The following is a 20,170-nucleotide window of genomic DNA, read 5'->3' on the forward strand; positions in this document are numbered from 1 at the left end:
TACAGTACTAATGTGGAAATGCCAGGAGGCAGCAGTAGCTCAGCAGGTTGCGGCTTGTCCAGTACTTGGAAGGTTGTAGGTTTGATCCTGGCTCCCACCAGAGAATGATGCTGTTGTGTCCTTGGGCAAGACACTTTTTCTGCCTTGCCTGGTGCTGGTGGTCGGAGGCACCGGTGGCGCCTGTGCTCGGCAGCCTCGCCTCTGTCAGTGCGCCCCAGGGCAGCTGTGGCTATATTGTAGCTCATCATCACCAAAGTGTGAATGTGTGTGTGACTGTTGTGAAGCGCCTTGGGGGGTTGTAGAACCCTAAGAAGGTGCTACACAAATAAATCCATTTACTATTTAAACAACCTAGAAGTTGTAAATAAACCAACTTTGACTTTAATGTATGAAGTAAGCATGTCATTCAGTCCGTCTGTGTGCTTTAACTTGAAAATCTGTTCAGAGAATAATATCTTTTGTATAAAACAAGGTGCAAGGAGCATAACTGCTTCTTTTTTTTACTACAAAATAAAAATCTATTAATCTGTGAAAGTAAAAGTCTCAGTGTGTGGAAATGCATTACAAGAAACAAGACTGTGTGAATTGGCAGTTTTTCCATTAATACAAAAATATTATAAACTCACTAAATTATTCTAATAGGGAAAAAAAATCTCATCCTGAATTTTAACTAATTAATTTAGTTTAAAATAATATTTAAATTTGTGAAAGAAAGAAAAATGAGTTGCAAAAACATCCCTGTTTCTTCCAGGGATAAGGGCTGGACTAGAGTTTTAAAAATAGGTCTTTAAAGTGTTGAACAGAGAATAGATTATTCCCGATCCCATACACATACGGACTTATGGACGAGTAGGAAGTTGAGATGAAAAACTCGATTTCCATCCAAGAATCAAAGTCATTTAAAGTCCAAAGGAGGATCAGGTAGAGGGTCCAGTCCACCTGGAACAGCCACATTGCTGCCACCACAGCGACCGTGCTCCGGTGGAGACTGTGACCATGACTCTGGCTGTGATGGTTCGGACAGGTGACATCATCCAGTGCTGCCACCATCTTCTCCTGGTTCAGAAGCACCACGATGATGAGGCAGCCACTGACCGTGACGATGATAATGGGCAGCAGGTAGCATATCGGCATGAACAAGTATTTGTAAACTCGGTAGAGTGTAGGGCAGTAGTCTTTAGCACATTCCAGGAAGTCCTGAGAGCAGCCGTTACTGCTGTCTGTGATGTTTTCCAAGGAGCCTTGAAGGGTGATGGCATAAATAGGGAGGCTGATTACCACTGAGAACATTACACAAGCTCCACTCAGCATCCAGGCATATCTAATACCGTCCAGGCAGATGGGAAAGTTGGCTCTTTTAGCGTCTCTCAGTTTCTGGTAGCGATAGACGCTGATGACAACGGTGAAGAGGATGCTGGCCATTTCGCCACAAACAGTCAGAAACTTCAACGTGCGACACCACAAAGCGCTGGTGGTGGCGGCGGAAGTCTGAACGATGGTAACGTAAACGTTTAGGATGACTATTTCCTCTAAGTTTGCTGCAGCGAGTCCCAGGAGAAACAACTCAAAGGATTTAACGTGGGAGGACTTGGTCTGGATGATGAAAAGGATGAGACATACGTTCCCCACTAATCCTACGGAGGAGACGAATACTCTCAGGATCAGGAGGTTGACGGAAAACATTCTTCAAAAGTAGCTGGACGGAACGAAACGGGTCACCTCTGTGTTCTTCTCGAAGGCTGAGAGAGCAAAATGGCTCCCCGAACATGCAGCTTCGTCGTCAGGTTCTCAGAAAGGGCAAGAACCGAGATCAGCGATTGGTTGTGCTGATTATGAAGCAGAAGTACAAGAAGGGACTGGAAACACTGAAGGCTGGGAGTAATTAATGTTTTACCTCTGAGCTTTTCAAAGCTTCATCAGGAGACCTGCTGCTGAATTTCAGCAGAGACCTGTGCCTGTTCCTCTCCTTTTACATTTGCTCCTGTGTGATATTCTCTAATGCATATTTGATACTTTATTATTGGAGCTAATGCTTCGTTCTCCAAACACACTTGCTGTTTCAGGGTATAAGTGCACAATCAACACAGGATGCACATCCCTGTAGAAATATTCAGTCAAGGCAAATCATTACCTTTGCTTTAGCTGAACATCTGACTTCAATGGGAATAAGTTAAGCGTGTTAATTTTGACGTAAATACAAATAAAACAACGATAGCAAAGCTGCAGCTCACGTTCGCTCAGTGAACCAACAGAGGAAAGGCAGTAATGGGGCAGGGGCTTCTGGACCCTGTGGCTGGCACAGGACCAGGTCATGTTCCAGCTTGTCTCTTTTTGTGCTTATTGCTGTCGAGTTGGAAGTCGTTTTCCTTAACTAAGCCCTGCATCCTGATTCAGCTTAATTGTGAATCCCACAGTGTGCAAGTAACTAAGGATAAGCCCAGCACTGGCAGTGAGTGGGTGAACAAAGTGTTGCGTAATGACCTTGAACAGCGTAGGACGTAGTGGTTCTTTATCAGAAATCATAAAACATGGACGTTCCATTGTTTACAAAAACGTCAGCCTAACTATTTTGTTGACACATAGAAAGATCTTTTTTATTGGCTTGGACCAAACCTAAAAGCTACATTTGTGGTCTTTGGGTAATTTCTTTTTCATTTTTTACACTGAATTTTATGTGAGAGGGTAAAAAAGACGAACAATATATAATTTAGAGCAGACGATCTCAACAGTAACGCAGCGACAAAAAAAAAGATTTTCAAAAGTGGCACTGCTAAAAACAACATTGTTAGCTTTAGCTCTGAGGAAGCTAACAATACGGCAGGAGCCGTGGACGTAGTTGTAGGGGAGGCATGCCCCCCCCCCACCCCACCCCCACCCCACCCCCACACACACACACACACACTTTTTTCAAAGTAAATTTTTGTCCCCTGCATTGTTTACCATCCGAAAACAATGCTACACTTTATTAAATAGACACTGGTGCGCACTAGGACAGAGTGGAAAACAACTGCCTGTTTCCCATGAGAACCGTCCATAAGCTCATCTGACTCTGCTGATACTTGCCGACGTGTGATTGGCCGTTCCTGCCACCTGTGTACAGTTCTGCGTTTCTGACATAGCATAAAAGAACCTCTAGGGTGTAGTTTTATACGTATCTTTTGCATACTTACTGTAAAGACTCCCCTCCACCCCGGTTGTGTCCCCTTCACTTCTAAAGTCAAGCTACGTCCATGGCAGGAGCCAAATCTTTGATTCTTATTCCAGTTTGCAGACGAGCTTTAGAATACTTACACAGCTAGTTTGAAACTCCTGCAAAACAATTTTCGTTAGGCAGTGATTTGTGGAAGCAGTAGCCCAGGGAGTGAAGCAGGTTGGCGGACGGTTGTAGGATCTATTGTGTCCTTGGGCGAGACAGTTAACCCACCTTGCCTGCTGGTGGTGGTTGAAGGGACCGGTGGCGCCTGTGCTCGGCAGTCTCGCTTCTGTCAGTATGCTCCAGGGCAGATGTGGCTACATTGTCGCTCATCATCACCAGCGAATGTGTGTGTGCGAATGGGTGAATGACTGATTCTGCTGTGAAGTGCCTTGGGGAATCGTAGAGCCCTAGAAGGCGCTGTACAAATACAGACCATTTATTTTTTGGCAGGTATATATTTCACTTAACATGTATCAGTTGTTGTATTGCCAAGGACGTCGCTATAGTCCTGACAACTAGTTACCACTATAAAGTTTTTCCAGTAATGAGTGATATGCTGCCAGATGCTACAGTAGTAAGCCTGAAATAAGTATAAGCACACGTGTGGAATATGCAGTATGGGTGGCTAATTTCTACTTGATGCTATATAGATTGGGATTTTGTTTACGTACATTTTCATAGTCTGCTAAAATACATGCAACACTTTTTTCTTAACCACCAAAGTTGCATGACGTAAACATTTTTAGGATCTGCTGCATATTTTAGTTCTGATCCTAAGCTGCAGTGCTGTATAAAATATAATTAAAATGCTAATCTGCAGGACCTGCAGCAATCAAAATACTTGGCTTTCCAGTTTGCTAATGTACAAGCAATAAATGATTGGTGAAAGAATTACATTTAATTACCAGTTAATGGAAATTAAAGATGTGTTTGACTTTTGTGGTGGACTCTTAGCTATTTAAAAGGGATTATTACTGCAGTTAATTAGGACTGTGCTACAGAGAACGCAGACAAATGTTGAAATATGTAATTGATTTGTAGTTTTACAAGGGGGGGGGGACTTTTTACTGCCACATTTACCGACTCTTCCATGAACTTCACCCTTTTATGGTCACTTCGACTACTCAGAAGCTGTTCCCTTTAATATGTGTTTGATAGTAAAGTTGCACTTAAGTTACCACATTGGACTTTAGTGCGCCATCCACTGGAAGTATGTGGAATGGCAACAATTATGACAGAGTAATGATTTTTATTTGTTTGTCAAAGTCAAAATGCACATTTCCCGACTGAATTAGGAACAAAAATAATGACTGGTTTTGTCATACTTAATTTTAAAAATGACTTAATTTTTACAGAAGCCTGTTGAATGTGGAAACTTCAGACCAGGAATAAAGCAATTTAAGCATTTTAAGCATCATCTGACAAATACATATGTGGGGCAACTGAGGACAAAACAAAAATGATGATGCAAATGAGCAAGACTAACCTCCCTAAGAGAGAATTGTATTATCATGTCCACTTTCAGACATTAAAGGTGACATTTAAATTACATTTTCAACAACAGAGCCAGAGGAGGGATGATAATCTTTGAGGTGTCTACTTTGCTGAAAATGCTATTTTCTTTTCAAGCTGTGATGCTGTATGAATGTCCTCCCTCTCTCCTTATGAACTTAGGCCCTCTTTAAACAAACCGATAATGAATCCATTCATGTAAACAGGCTAGCTTTAGCAGACGGAGCTAGGAATTAAAGCTGTTATAGTGAACCTACAGAAGAAGACAGGTGTTGAACACAAACGCGGTCACGAAACATTCAGGCAGTGATTTATGGAAGCAGTAGCCCAGGAAGTGAAGCAGGGTGTCCAGTTATCGGACGGTTGTAGGATCGATTGATCGTGTCCTTGGGCAAGACAGTTAACCCACCTTGCCTGCTGGTGGTATTCGGAGGGAGCGGTGGCGCCTGTGTATGGCATACTCGCCTCTGTCAGTGTGCCCCAGTGTAGATGTGACTACAATGTAGCTCATCACCACCAGTGTGTGAATGGGTGAATGACTGACTGTGTTGTAAAGTGTCTTGGGGGGTCCCAGGACTCTAGAAGGCACTATATCAAATACAGGCCATTTACCATTTATTTACCATTTCACTTCGCCCGGTATCTTCCCTGGACCCACTTCCTCTGGAACCAGAAAACCGCATTGCCAGAGCACCTGACACAGCGCTAAACACCAGTCCAACCCTAGTGCCGACGCTTAATGACGTTGTGTGTCTTCGCATTAACCCTTTGATGCATAATGGTCGCTACAGTGGACAGGTACTCAAAATTGTTTTTTTTTTTTTTTTGCTTTTAAGCACAGCTGTTGAAGACTCTATTGCATTTGAGCCCCTCTGTTTGGACTTCGGTAAGTCAAGTCAACATATTTCATGTTCAGAATGCACACTGTCCAACGAGGTGGACGTGATACATGTTACAAAAATATTTGTTGAAATTTCTTTCATTCACATCTAAAGATGAATGAAAAAATTGTTTAAACAATCATAATTTCATAGTTCATGCATCAAAGGGTTAATGCAGACGGAGTAGTATAACCCAGGCTTCAGTCTTTTAACACCTTAATCTAACACCTGAAAAGTCTCTCAAGCCTTCAATAGTGTCCACAGGAGCGATTCATCACTGAATCAAACAAATCAGCTGTGTTCATGATCCAAAATATGCAGGACAGGTGCTGGAAGCAGACTCCAGTGCATGTCAGCTCCACTCTACTACGGCCCAAACCCAATACGCGCCCTACGGTCTTCAGTGAAGTGCAATTGGAGGAAGTGCCCAGTAAGGCTTTGAGTATGTAGTACACAAGTGTGCAAATAATTGCAGAATTGGAACAGGGAGCATGCCAGAATGCGGGTCCTGTTTGTGCTACTTTAAAGAAAAAACTTTATTAACAACATTCAAACAACCAAACAATTATTTGACAACATTTACATTCATTGCTATCCTAAAATGAACTACTTGAGGTTTGAAAATAGTATTTTCAAAAATGGCACTAGAGCCTTTGCTCCACCCACGCAGCAATGGATTGTGGGTCAAGGGTGCAAAAGGGGCGTGGTGAACTTCCACGCTTGACAATCGGGACTTCTTACACACTCGCATCCTTGGACGGGATCACCATTTAAGGGTGGAAGTGGGAGTATTGGGATTGAGCCTTACCCCTACTGCACACTGGAAGCAAAAGTGCCGCGGAACGGCAGCGGAAAGGTTTTCTTGCAACAATCACAGCACTCAAGTGCATACCGGGAGAGTCTCAGCAGCGAAGCGGCTTCTCTCCCGTGCTGCTTGCTTGAATCGCGAGATCACAATATCCCTTGAGACATTCGCCAACGACCTTGAGAGATCACACGATCCCTCAAAACTTCAAAGGTTACGATTTGTTTATGCTGTTCGCCATTAAACCAAAAAGAAGGAAATCATGTTGTTATTGCTGTTTGATGTCACACAGGCTGTTGTTCCTCTTCACTGCCAGGAATAAAGCCGTGACAAAAACACCACTGCATTTCTGGAACAATGCTGTGAGTAAATAAGCTGTTACAGTCAGTCACACGTAAGCTTCATACATATGAAATTGCATCACTGCAATACTTTTATTTTGAAAATTACCAGGGATTTTACACTAAAACCGTGTGTTATTTCCTGTATAGCCCTATTTTAACTGCAAAAATTGATGCATCCCAGAAGCAGCTCGTGAAAAGAATAGAACCCAATTCTATCTTTGGCGGCGCGGCGTACCACTTCTGGGTCTGGTCTGAAAATTGCCTCGTCGCAGCTGGTTTGTTACACTCCATAGATTATAATGGACTCCATCTGAAGCGGCGCCATAGGCGTGAGTCCAACAGGGACTGGACTGGCACTCTGAAGTGGCAAGTGCGGTATTCTGTTCACAGGGGGGCGACAGGGGCTGGGTGGCCTTTCATTAACCATGACTCAAGACAATGATTTCAAATATGAAAAACTTGCATAGTAATCCTTTAAAACCTCATCATTTATACACGAGGATGCAACTGTTAGACTGGTTTTGTAAACATTTAGACATCACATTATAATTTCCTATAAAACAAGGCATAACTTTGGTCAGATGAGTCTGATTAAATGAAGCGGTTATTCTTCTGGGGCGACGGTGGCACAGGAGTTCAGTGCTCGCCCCGTAATCGGAAGGTTGCAGGTTCGAGCCCCGCTCAGTCTGTCGTTGTGTCCTTGGGCAAGACACTTAACCCACGTTGCCTGCTGGTGGTGGTCTGAGGGACTGGTGGCGCCAGTGCTCGGCAGCCTCGCCTCTGTCAGTGTGCCCCAGGGCAGCTGTGGCTACATCGTAGCTCATCCCCACCAGCGTGTGAATGTGTGTGTGAATGGGTGAATGACTGATTGTGTTGTAAAGCGCCTTGGGGGGTTCCATGACTCTAGAAGGCACTATATCAAATACAGGCCATTTACCATTTAACTTTAGTCCCATAATCCCAGGACAGTAAACCCAGCCCCCCTCCTCCTCCTGGGCGTTGATACCCCTTTGAAAGACTGCCATCATCACATGATTCAGCGCTACCGGAGGATGTTGGTGCAGCTCTGAAACATATCTGTCAGATAAAGAAAGACCTTTGGTAGGCTTTTTTTTTTTTACTTTGCATTGTAGAAGGGGAGGGGAAGTGGGAGGGGAAGGGGGGGGGGGGTGTTCAACCCGCCCACCCAGTCTAACCAGTCAGTGGTGACGTGCTGCTGCTGCTGGTTGTTGTTCGGTGCGCAAACTGAAAGTGGCAGATATCAGCGACGTGTGCTCATGCCCACGACCTCATGTGGAAGTCCTCGTCGAAGTGGATGGGATTGAGGAAGAATAAAAGCCAGTGTGGCTCGGATCGCAACAGGAACAGAGTTTTTCTTTAGAGGACCTTCCCATCGACTGGAGGAGAGGCGACACAAAAACACATTTCCTCCACTTTTCGCCGCAGAGGTTGTTTCCGAGCTTTTTGGAGAATAATAAGGAGCTCCGAGTAGAAAATAAGAAGACGAGCCAGTGTCTGCCACACAGACACACACACACACACACACACGGTGAGTAGCTGCTGCTTATCTCCGTCCCTTCTGGGTTGTCTCTGTTTTTATTCTAGAAGATCTTTTCTCCTTTTGTGGCTTTGATTAAGAAGTCATGTCTGGTGACGATGGAGGAGAATCTAATAATGCCAGCGAGATCGTGTGTTAAGGATGCGCCATGTGTTTACCTGACTCTGTGTGTGTGCGCGCGCGCGCGTGTGTGCTCCAGACGAGGCGTCCAAACTTCACGGTGCACACGTCCTCTCAGGCCAGACTGAAAATAAAGACACCAGACGTTGATTTCTGGTCACAAATCGGCAGGTTGTAAAGGCCACATGGTAGTTTAATGACAGTGACTTCATCACGAGGAAGGTGATGATGATGACGATGATATTAAAGACGTGACTGACAAACGCAGTGGCGGATCTAGATATTTGTTTGTTCATGAGTCAGACGTCTTGCATGGGGCACCACGAGGGGGGTGGAGTTTACTATCTTAACAAATGTTTAAGAGTTTAGTTCATGCATCAGGTTATTGCCACATTATATCCAGATTACACAGGACTCCACTGGATGCACAAGAGATGCTTCAAATCCGTGAAGCATAAAATGTAGCTAACAGCCGCTGTTATAGTCGATGGGTTTGTTTCCACCAGGCAGATGCACGAACGTTCCAGAAATGTAGTGCTGTGGCGATCTGCTAAATTTTTCATGTGCTATTGTTACAGAACACGTCAAGCTCAGCAGTTCAGATTGGGCCAAACATGAAATAAAAACGAGAGCAGTGTAAAGCATCTAGCAAATTTCAAAATAAGATGAATGCAAACTTTCTATTGCATAGTTAAATAAATGACGTATGTCAATAACTGTGATATATTTTTGAAGGTTAAAAAGAACATGCAACAAACCAGACATTTTGGATACATGCTGCCTACTTTGCTTGCTATCACGTGAACTGGCAAAATAATTTGCGTGTCATTTAGCAATTTTCCTTTGGTTTTGTAGCTGCATTCACAGCCGCTGCACATCTAAAACAATTCCCTTTAGAAGGGACATAATGAAGAGGTTGTGGTGTTAGTGTGTCTATTACATCACACACCGCTTACACATCTGGTGGAAAGCCCAGTTCAGGGCTGCACGGTTGCCCAGGTAGTAGCTCTGATGCCTTGCAGGAAAAAGACTGCTGGTTCAAATCCCAGTTATGGGCTTTCTGACTGAAGTTTGCGTGTTTCCTCCATGCATTTCTGAGTTTTCTCCAGGTACTCCAATTTCCTCTCATAGACTAAAAACATGAATTTTACGTTTAATGGAGTCTCTGACTTGTCCTTTTGGCTTAATGTCCCTGTAATGGACTGGAGACCTGTCCACGGTGTCCTCCGCTGAGGGAAATCAGTTAAGAAGATAAAAAAAAGAAAAATATTTACCTTTTAGTTTTCTTTTCCTTACAATACATTAGACTAATTAAAAAGAAAATTAACCAAATAGAACACAATATGTTTTGACAAGATTAAATTTCACATACGATGGACCCGATTTGTAATTATAAAGTCAACAGTAGGGATGCATCAACATCGGTATCGGCCGATGTTGGTCATTTCTTAACATATCAGTATCGGTCTGACAAATAAAACTGGGACGATATTAACAACCAATATTTTTTCCATCTTGTTTGCATTTGTTTATCTGTTTCAGAGGGTAAGGAGGGTGATGTGTATTTGCTTAGTCATGTGACAGAGATTGTAATCATCTCAGAAGTGTTAATGTGTGCGGTGTGTGTACATAACACGTAAATTCAGCTATGATAATTTTCATTCTATACAAAGTCTGCAGCTTTTGGAAGCATTAATGTCAGTATATCTGTATCTGCAAATATCGGCTATCAACCGTAAAAGTGATATGAATATCGGTATCGGCCCAAATATTTCATATCGGTGCATCCCTAGTTAACAGTAAATATGAACGTAACGGCAGTTTAAGCAACTTTTTTGTTCAAGGTTTCACCACAAGAGGTCACTGTGGTTTTGTGAATGCCCTAGAAAGTAAATTTACCATGTTTATTTAAAGTATTATTTTTAATGTTTTTAATACATTTTGTAGCATTTAAAAGTGCCCAGAATAAATCATTTTTGATATTTGAGTAATTTTGAATTGGTTTATTTGATGAGTTGTGTTTAAGAGCACTGTGACGTCACTTCCTGTTTTTCGTAGCTTTGGAGATTTTATTGATGCGAACGGACTAATTTGTGCCAGTTAAGAACATTTCAGAAGAAAGTTAAGTATTTTCAAGTCTACCGGTTTGTCTACTAGCAGGCCAATGAATGTTTTAAATCTTCTGCTGATAATTATCAAACGAACAACAAAGATGTGACGCACCATACCATTAATGTCTTATTGCTTTTTCAATTTGAATAGCAAAGCCTCTAACAAGCATTTGTACTTTCATAATTGGAGTGTTGTTTTTCTATGTGTTTACTGTGAAGCGGTAACCCTTGGAAACAGATCTGGTCTCCACACTTTAAATCAGAGTTCATAACAAACAACAACGGATCTCTATGTTGTTTGTCAATCTTCTTGTTCTAACTTACAGTAAAAATTCCTGCAGTGCTTTGCATTTCTTAAGCCTACTTACCTGCAGTCTGCACAAATACCACAGTTGTCACTTTCAAAATAAAAGCTGGCTCCAAAATAAAAGTAGCATTTGATGTTAAAATGCAGCAAGGGAAAATTGAGGTTCATTTGGGCCCGTTGCCACTAATTGTGCTGTGAAATAACATAGGATTATACAAAATTCATGTGATTATTTATTTTTCCCATGGGTACTTGGGCACCTCTAAACACCATACACTGCAAAAAATGATTTCTGAGAAAGTCTAATTTTTAGGCATTTTATTTACTTTTTAGTATAAAAAGAAAATAAATTATTCTCTAGAAAAATGAAATTATGTAAAAGCGAAGCTAAAGTTGCCTGGCTAAAATTCTTAAAACTAGCAAATACATCAAAATTTAGATTATTTTGCTAGTTTTAAAAATGATAACCAAGCAAATTTTGCATACCCCATTGGCAGACTTTTTTTTTTTTTTTACTTTAAACACATATTTTAAGTAATGCTAGTTTTTTAGGAAGTATTTTAGTTTCTTTTGAGATTAAATAAGAACATTTTTCTAAAAATTTGGCTTTTTTCTACTTTCTTAGAAACAATTTTTTTGCAGTGTAAAAATGTCAGTTTTCCTCAGTCTTGCAAAAATCAGTATTTAAACTAAAATCTTGGTCCTGGTTTTCACGGCTCAGTGTGGCGCCCTAATCCAAATTTGAACATCAGTGGAACTCAACATTAAACTCAATTAAATGACAAGAGTCATAACTGAGGGCATTAGATTTAATACGAGGCTGTCGTGTGTGCTTGTGTGTGTGTGTGTGTGTGTGTGTGTGTGTGTGTGTGTGTGTGCCAGAATAACTGTTACTCATTGGTTTTTTGTAGTTGAACATTAATCTTACGGAGCTCCTTTAACGTACTTGTTCGTCACCATGCAGTGCCTCTTCTAACACATTTTCCGGCTGATCCAACAGACCGCACCCCACTTCACTAAACCATCACAAGTGTCATAAAATTTATATAGAAGTCTTTTAATGGCTCACACTTAAGACCTTTCATGTAATAGCTGGAGAGAACTAATAACCGAGCCATAAACGCTATCGAGAGTGAAGAACAGACTCCTGCCAATGAAGAAATCTTAAGCTCAAATCAGATATGAAACACCTATGATTACAGTCGATTTGGACAAGTGATTACGTCGATAATCTCTTTAAATACACTCATTCAATCTCTGCTGTGTGCATTGACTTTGACACATTAATTTCAACTTTTTGGTAATCACTGAGCATCATTCTTCCAAGTTTATCTTTTGACTTAAGCTGCTTTTTCACTCATTTATTTCTTTTTTGAGTTGACTTGATAAAATACACAAGTCTTTCAAGCATCAAAAGCACCCGGCACAAAAGCTGGGGTTACTCTTGCTGGTGGACTTCTAAAAATTAAACCTTGAAGTTTTTTAGGAGCAACCTGTTGCACATTCTTGTCTGTTATTCCAGTTTGCTTTGGTGCGTCAAGGAAAATGCCAAAAATCTTGACACACATTAATATGTGGTCAGTCAAGAGGAGCTAGTTGGATTCTACATAACTGAATATGAGCTAAGAGTGTCAAATTGTTGCGATGTGTACATAAACATCAAATATGACTTGAAAGGAAAAGAGATGGCTTGCATCTTGTAGTTAAAATGTGCTTCCTGTGCACATTTCTTCTTCTTGTGGCTTCACTTCTGTGTAATGGTAGTTATTTTTGCACAGGGACATCTAGTGTTTGAAAAGAGAACAGTAAAGCATCCAAAGCACCAATTAAAACAAAAACGATCAACTTAATTTTAGATTAGGGCTGCACGATATTAGGGAAACCTGCGATAACAGGGATTAATATTACGATGATGAAATTATTTGCGATAAATAAAAAACTTAGCTCAGGAACAAAAATATTCAAAACAAAAAAAAAAATACAAAACTGACAAAAAATACATCATAAACATGAGGAAAAGCAAAAGATGTGAGGAAAGGGAAAAAATGAAAAAGAAAAGGCAATCAGTGGATCACGGGAAAAGTAGAATCAACAGAAAGACCAGAACAAAGCTAACTCAGGTGTTTGCTAACCATCAGCATCAAGTGCCATCCGCCTCAGGGGCGGGCATCTAACCAATGAGAACCCACCCAATTGGCCAAATGGGTGGGTCAAACATCATGTTTCCGTTTGACCGAATGCATTATGTGTAGCAAACTTTTGAGCTGACCAATCATTGCGATATTTATCTGTTCTTTGCGATATGCATATTGTGCATGCTGATATCATGATAACGATATATTTGCGATATATTGTGTAGCCCTATTTGAGATGGTTTATTTCCTCAGAAATGTGAAATTATCACTTCTAATAAAAAACAATCTGAGGCAAATTCTTTATGACTGGGTGTTTCTCAATGCCAAGGCGCCTGGCCTTGTGAGGTGGTGTCTTGCGAGGCCAGGCGCCTTGCTTGCAAGGACACTGTCCTTCCTTGGCCAAAGAAAACAGTTAAATGGAACAGACTTGCATCACGTTACCGCAGCTTCCACGGCGGTCACGTAACGTCATGTGAAACGGGAGATAACGTTATATTTTAAATGTATTTGTTTCAATATAAATATATAACAAGCCTTTTACTTTTTAAATTGTGTTTATATTTATTAAATAAAAAATATAAGCGAGTTACTACCCGCTAGCCACCGAAGCTGCAACTACTAAGCAACTAACCAACAATAGATAACTTCTTTGGATCTAAAAAAAAACATTTTAAATGAGTTGACTTACTTTTAAACTTGAAAATTGTCTCCGAAGTAGCTGCCGGCTTCTGTTCCGCCGTCCTTTTGAAAATACCGCTGTGTATTCTGGGTCATTTTTGACCAAGGCAAGGCTACAAGACACCTCCCATGTATCCTTGCTCAGCTAGCTAAACGGCTAACAAACGGAGAACACATGCCTCGGTAGAATATGAACATTGGAACCGATTGGAGCACGTCTTGGCGGCTCCCGATGACATATCTCCTAGGCAACCGGGGCGGGGCCAAGACATCAAGACAAGGTTCCTTGACATTGAGAAACACCCTTTGTCAATAAATATATTTTTTTTTTTACGTAGGAGTTTCATATGCTAGGACTCAGCAATGCATAAATCAACACCAACAGTCAATTATCCAATGAAATTTAACTCTAGAATAATCCAATGCTCACAGGGTAAATTCTTGAGTAATTAAAGACTGCAAATTAAGGAATCAGATTATTGAATGACTCAGATGACTTAATGACTTAATCAAATTTCATATTTCTCTGTGAAGCTCTAACCATGATTGTCTTGGCGCCCAGTGATATTTCTCCATATAAGTCAGTAGCCTGGCCTGCCAGACTCGTCCTCTGTTTAATTCTGCACAGAGAAAGAGTCTGGTAACTTGAGGCAGCTCAAAAATAACCAATCAGAAAAAGATGGAAGTGCCGACTGTACCGCGCGACGCTGTAGTTTTTTAGCTGTAGTAAAAAAAGGCGTCTGGACACGGTGCTAACATCTTTTATTCTTTTAGAAGAAAGGCTTTTAGCGCTTCTACTTGTTGCTTTAGCACCGGTGCACCAGTTTCAGATTAAGCCTTTTCTCCCAAGTCCACATCGATGCCGACTTGGGTGAAGTGTAGATCAAGGATGTAAAAGGGGCACGATCAACTTCTGCACTTGAGGATCGGGAAACCCTACGCACTCGCACCCCTGGTCACGATCACACAATTGAAGAGCGAAAGTGTGGAAGTGTGAGTATTGGAATTTGGCCAATACACCTTTTAGTTACATTCTCATCATATATGGTGCTGTCCGTTTGTTGTAGTTTTGTAATTAACCTGTGGCGACCTGACTGTCAAGCTCATTTTCATTGTCCTGCCAAGTCTTCTGACACCTCCATGTCTGCTGTTTTATTGTAATCATTGTTTAGTTTGTGGGTTTGTGACCTGTGTTTGAATGTGTGGCCCAAGCTTTGACTACCTGGGTGTGTCTGGTTTTGTGGTTCTTCGTGTCTGTGAACATTGTTGCTTTATTGGAGAAAAGTGAAAAAGACCACCCACTCTTCTTACAGCCCGCTCTGTGAAAAGTTGCTTGCTGTCTGGATCTATAATTGGAGTCGACCATTTTTGTAAATTCTCCACAACAGATATTTTGCAAAATGTTGCAAAGAAAGCACAGACCTGCAGAGGCTGAACAGATGTTGGTTGAGCAGCTTACCGTGTCTCTATTAGCTGCTCTGACTGGTAGAAAACAAATGTAAATCAGAGCAGCTTTGAAGTGATACTCTGTAAAAAAAAATCTGTCCTTTCTGTTTAAAACATACAGCACCTCTTGGGTCTGTCTATGCAGAGACATCTCTACAGAAATGTTTCCCCTATGAGTGTAAAATCCGAGATTATCATTATTATTTTGTCCAGTTTCAACACAGCTGTAGCAATTAATGTAAATGTCATCGTGCCCCGGGAGATTTCGCCCAACATGTTTTCAACTCTAAAGTTTTACATCTTGGTTATTCACAGATTCTGAACAATTTGTTGTTCCTGCAGTAACAATCAGAAGAAATTGTGTGTCTGACTCAAGCCCACATAATTCAGGTCTGAAATTGAAGCAAACAGGTAAGTGAAAAAAACTGTAGTTCCACCCTCATCCACTAGGGGCTGGTGTCAGAAGCGGGCAAATCCTCATTGACCCCCATGTTAAAAATACCAATTTCACAGCAGAAATAAACATGTTTACTGTCTGGCTCCAAAACATGTTTTCAGTTTATTAGATCTAGTTTACACTCATGGCAACTCTGAGGGGGGTGAATTTTTGTCACTCTTCTGTTTAAAGGGGCTTTACGGAGTTTTGAATTTTTATGCTCGCGATTGCCCCCTCTGGCCAAAAGTGCAACGGCAGCTTCAATAGGACGCTCGTGCACGAGGCGCACATGCTGTATGTGCACACTCCTTAACGAAAATAACTGCTGAGACGAAGCTCTTTGAAGCTGATGGGGGTCAGCTTCACAGAGCTCTGAGAGCTGACAGTCCCTTGTGTATGTGTGTGTGTGTGGCCCGGAGGACAGAGGGCAGGAGAACGCGCAGCTAATTAATTAAATAATGTGGTTCTGTAGCTTTCTCTTCAGCACAGCCGACAAAGGTTTATGATGGGTCAGTCCTCCTGCATGCTCAGATCATTCCCTTCCCTTGCTTGAAAAATAGTTCCAAAATGAAAGTTGAACCCACATCTTTTTCATCTGTGAATTCAATGCCGTTTGGCGAGTCTCAAATAAAAGTTTGGGCATCTTACTGTAAAAAAATATACCATTAATATAAAAAAGAAACTCTTAAAAAAACTGTGTTCTCGCCCAGATCTCCTGCACGATAATCCGACGTCTAACTAGATGAGCTAAACCACCACTGACGTTTTTGGTATCTGTAATATTTATATCCTTGTTTACAGCTAAAACAACGTTCAAAGAATGGTTCGGAGCGAAAATGGCTATTTTGTTGCTAATTTGCAGGAAATATCTAGAAGAAAGCAGCTAAGGGTCCTCAGAAATGTAGCTAGGTTCATCACTAGGCGTTAGGAACAGCAACAAAGTCGCTGAGTTGGCACTACCTCACTCTGCTGCTAAAGCTACTGATAGCAAATGCTACGGGCTATGCCTGAGCGTGAACGAGCATGAAGCAGCCTGCTCGACCCGAGCATCTCTCTTTTTCTGTGATTTTACAGAAAAACAGGCAATCACAGTAAAAAATGCCAGGGCTCATTCTACAGGACCAGGGCATTGCAGGAGAATGTATGAAGAAGAAATTTATTATTTCTATACATGTTTTGGCTGTCAAACTTTCATAATACCCCTTTAAGTGTATTAAATGCCTAAAATTCTGAATAATTAATGAGCATCAGACCCACGTAACCGCAGAGCTAGCTCCGGGGAAAAGCCTCAGCCTGAAAACTGTTCTGCGATTTTTTGTCTCTGAACTGAGACCATTAGTTGTAGCGTTTGTGCGTTCTTTTTGGATATTATTTGTGCAATTGTTGGACAAAATGACTTGCTGTGGTATTAATTGCACTAATAGAGCATCCAAGGAGTCTCCACTTCATTTTTTTCTGAATGTAAAATGATGTTTATGTATTTTAGGTCACTGCCGCTCTCGCACTAGCTGAGCTTAGATTTTAACATGTACTGTTTAACCATGACATTTAAATTTAATAGGGTAACACCCAGTGCATTTAACATGATGCTGCATTTTTGAAAATGGGTTGAAATATGACATGTTGGTAGAGCTGGGTTCCGACTATTGGTATGGTCCCCTCCCCTCAGCGGCAGCTCGGCGCATCTGTGATTGCAGCGACGCCTGTCTGCTGCGCGGCTGCCGGCTTGTGGAGCTCTCGGATGGAAACTGATGTTTTCCACCCGGTTCTCCCCAGCGGCAGCTCGGCGCATCCCTGATTGCGGCACCTGTCTGCTGCGCGGCTGCCGGCTTGTGGAGCTCTCGGGAGACCTCTGTGTTCCACCCGGTTTTACCCAGGGTTTCAGCCCGCCTTATCTCTGACTCAGAAGCTCTGGTGTTGTGCACAGTTAACTCCGGTTGTAGCTAGGTAGCTACCTCCGTTAGCTTAGCTCCCACTACCGCGTTAGCTTTGGGTTAGCTTGTAGCTACATCGCTTCAGTTCGACGGGTGTTGTCATTTGATCCCATCCTTACAGCCCCACCCTCAGCCACACCTCTTTTCCCTTTTTTGGAATTGTCTAGGTTTGACGGAACCTGTGACACGGTCAAAATGGCGGTGGTGGCCACCTCCCATTTTGGCTCTAAAACTTATAATTGGAGCCTACGGACACGAATTGTCCAGTATATATGTCGATGGTCTGATCACCTGATTGATGTTCGACAGAGACATATTCACACTCCTTTCTGGCCTCACAAAGGTCATACAAACAGAAGATTCATATTTTCAGGTATTGCCATTAGACTCTTTTACTGATTCACTGATTCTGAGGGTATTTCTTAAAAGTCATCTATAATTCCTGAAAGGAGAAAACTCCGGTCAGCAGCTTTGATTGGTAATGTTTCATCTTCATACAGCTGGTGATAAACTTTTTATTAAAGTCATCTTGCAGAGTGAAAGGTTATTTTTGCAAGTGATTTCTACTACTAAAAATATATTGCTTAATGATATACAATAATATCAGTATTGCTATTGGCTTTACTGTTTGTGTCATTTCATTTGGAGGGTTTTTTTCTCTCTTTTTCCGCACATTTAAACAAAAATTTGTAATACTGTGATCATACTAACCATAACATATTTTACACCTATCACAAAGGATGTTTTTTTACAGTTTTATTCCATAATTGTGAGTTAGTAGGGAGACTTGATGTTTAGGAATAAGACTCAACAAGTTCACTAGTCCCTTCCTGCTGGGCGGCCGTTAGACCGAGAGCGAGGCAGGGTGTAGTCATTTAAACGTAGATGTAGGAGAGACTGTTGGCAGAGGATGTATAAAGACAGACTGCCATAATGAAGCGGTAATGAAGCGTGGAGTAATTAATCTGGCAAAACTGGATATCCAATGTATGACCATGTGGGTTTGTTAGACTGTTTTTACAGAAGAATGATTATTGCTGTTTTCTCCTTTTTTATTGCGATTCAGCAGCTTGACCAATGTAATCTTTACTGCTGCTGTGGGTGCATTTTATACCGTCTCTTTTAGTTTTAAAAAAAAAGGAGCTTTCTGGGGATGCAGCAGCTTTTTAACACAGTCAAAGAAAGAGAAGCGACATTCCACTCGTGTCTTCACAGCAACGTGATTTTTTTTGCTATACCAATCGATACAGTAAGTGACACTAACCAGCTTTGTAGTTTTATTTCTCATTGTAAAAATGCCTAAAATATGTTTTGAGCTCTAAGTGTATGCATGTTATTATGCCAGTCAGGGGAAATTATCCTCTAACAAACCAGACAGTGCTACTTAAAAAAATCTGAATTTTCTTTACTGTAATGCATTTTTTGACTTGATAACACGGCCGACTCAGTCCCCTTCCCTGAAAGTCTGATACCGTAATTTCCGGACTATAGAGCGCACCTCAATATAAGCCGCACCAACAACAGAAAAAAAGGTTTTCTACACACACACACGCCGCGCTCGAATACAAGCCGCGGCGCAGCAGCCACATGCAGGTCTCCGGCGCACAGCGCATGTACGGCCATAACATAAGATAATTAGACAGAAAGACGCTACACGGAAGTTTTTCGTTGTTGTTTTAATTCAACAAAACAAATTTTAAACACGGGTGAACGTGCCTTCAAGTTTAGAAAAGAAAACAGCGCTGATAGTGTTCATATTTCTGGATGGTTATAAAATAAAACAGAAATGACACGTTATTACCGTAATTTGCATGTTTAGAAGAAAAGAACAGCGCTGACACAGCATTAATAAGCCCTGGATGATTAGAAAATTAAAACTGCACACAAAACATGCCTGGTTAGTAAATAAAACACACTTGTCTACCAGAAGTCATTCGCTCTCATCTTCCTCTTGCGCACTAAAGCCATTAAAGTCCTCTTCTTCAGTGTCGGAGTTGAACAGCCTCAGAAGAGCTTCGTCACATACCGTTTCTGTGGCGATGTCCGTGTTGCTGTCATCATCCCCGGGTGAAGCTGGCTTGAATGAGTTCTTCCCGCTGCCGTCTCCAGCGCCGAACCATGGATTCATTCATGCCAAGCTTACGTGCGGCAGCACTGTTTCCCTCCTTTACTGCCAGATCCATGGCCTTCAACTTAAATGCGGCATCATATGAACTCATACGTGTAGTTACCATGATGAGAGAGTATGGATCGTGCCGGCTGCTTGCATGTGCTAAATTAAAATGAGCACTTTCTTCGATTTCCACTTTTGACTTCCACCTGTTTCACTTTCTGCTAAAGCGCCCCCTAGTGGCAGGTGAAGGAAAATCTTCAGTAAAGCCGCACCTCATTATAACCCGCATGGTTCAAAGCGTGGGGAAAAAGTAGCGGCTCATAGTCCGGAAAATACGGTACATTGATTATTTGACACAATAACAGAATCGTTTGAGCTGCTCTCCCACGCCGCTAAAAGCTTGCTGTATACTTTTGAATTGAGTTTGAATTGATTTAGTAACCGTGCGTTCTGCTCATTCAGCTTTTCAGACTTGCTTCATGTCATTTCCCCCAGTTTCTTGTCATTAAAAGATTTGTTGTTTGTATCAAACAGCCAAGTATCTGCTTTACTGATGGTCGGGTTTGATCTTTTCAGATTACATAACCCTTCACC

General features: G+C 41.6%; 2 protein-coding genes across 2 annotated transcripts in view; one reads left to right on the top strand and one right to left on the bottom strand.

Moving 5' to 3' along the window:
• ora6 (olfactory receptor class A related 6) lies at nucleotides 1–2,115 on the bottom strand. The gene has a single exon (XM_015948080.3). The coding sequence runs from the start codon at nucleotides 1,681–1,683 to the stop codon at nucleotides 766–768; it is 918 nt and encodes a 305-aa protein (XP_015803566.1). The 5' UTR covers nucleotides 1,684–2,115; the 3' UTR covers nucleotides 1–765.
• Nucleotides 2,116–7,908: 5,793 nt separating this feature from the next.
• Nucleotides 7,909–20,170, top strand: part of LOC107378103 (bromo adjacent homology domain-containing 1 protein) — a 46,634-nt gene continuing 34,372 nt past the window's right edge. The window contains exon 1 of the mRNA XM_070545119.1: nucleotides 7,909–8,287. The gene's annotated coding sequence lies outside the window, so the exon portion shown is untranslated. The remainder of the gene's footprint in view (nucleotides 8,288–20,170) is intronic.

The sequence above is a fragment of the Nothobranchius furzeri genome, chromosome 2 (assembly GCF_043380555.1).
Source record: "Nothobranchius furzeri strain GRZ-AD chromosome 2, NfurGRZ-RIMD1, whole genome shotgun sequence".
NCBI classification, from domain to species: Eukaryota; Metazoa; Chordata; class Actinopteri; order Cyprinodontiformes; family Nothobranchiidae; genus Nothobranchius; species Nothobranchius furzeri.

Excerpts from the sequence above, each read along its gene's own strand:
- ora6 (XM_015948080.3), bottom strand. The coding sequence starts at position 1,683 with ATGTTTTCCGTCAACCTCCTGATCCTGAGAGTATTCGTCTCCTCCGTA.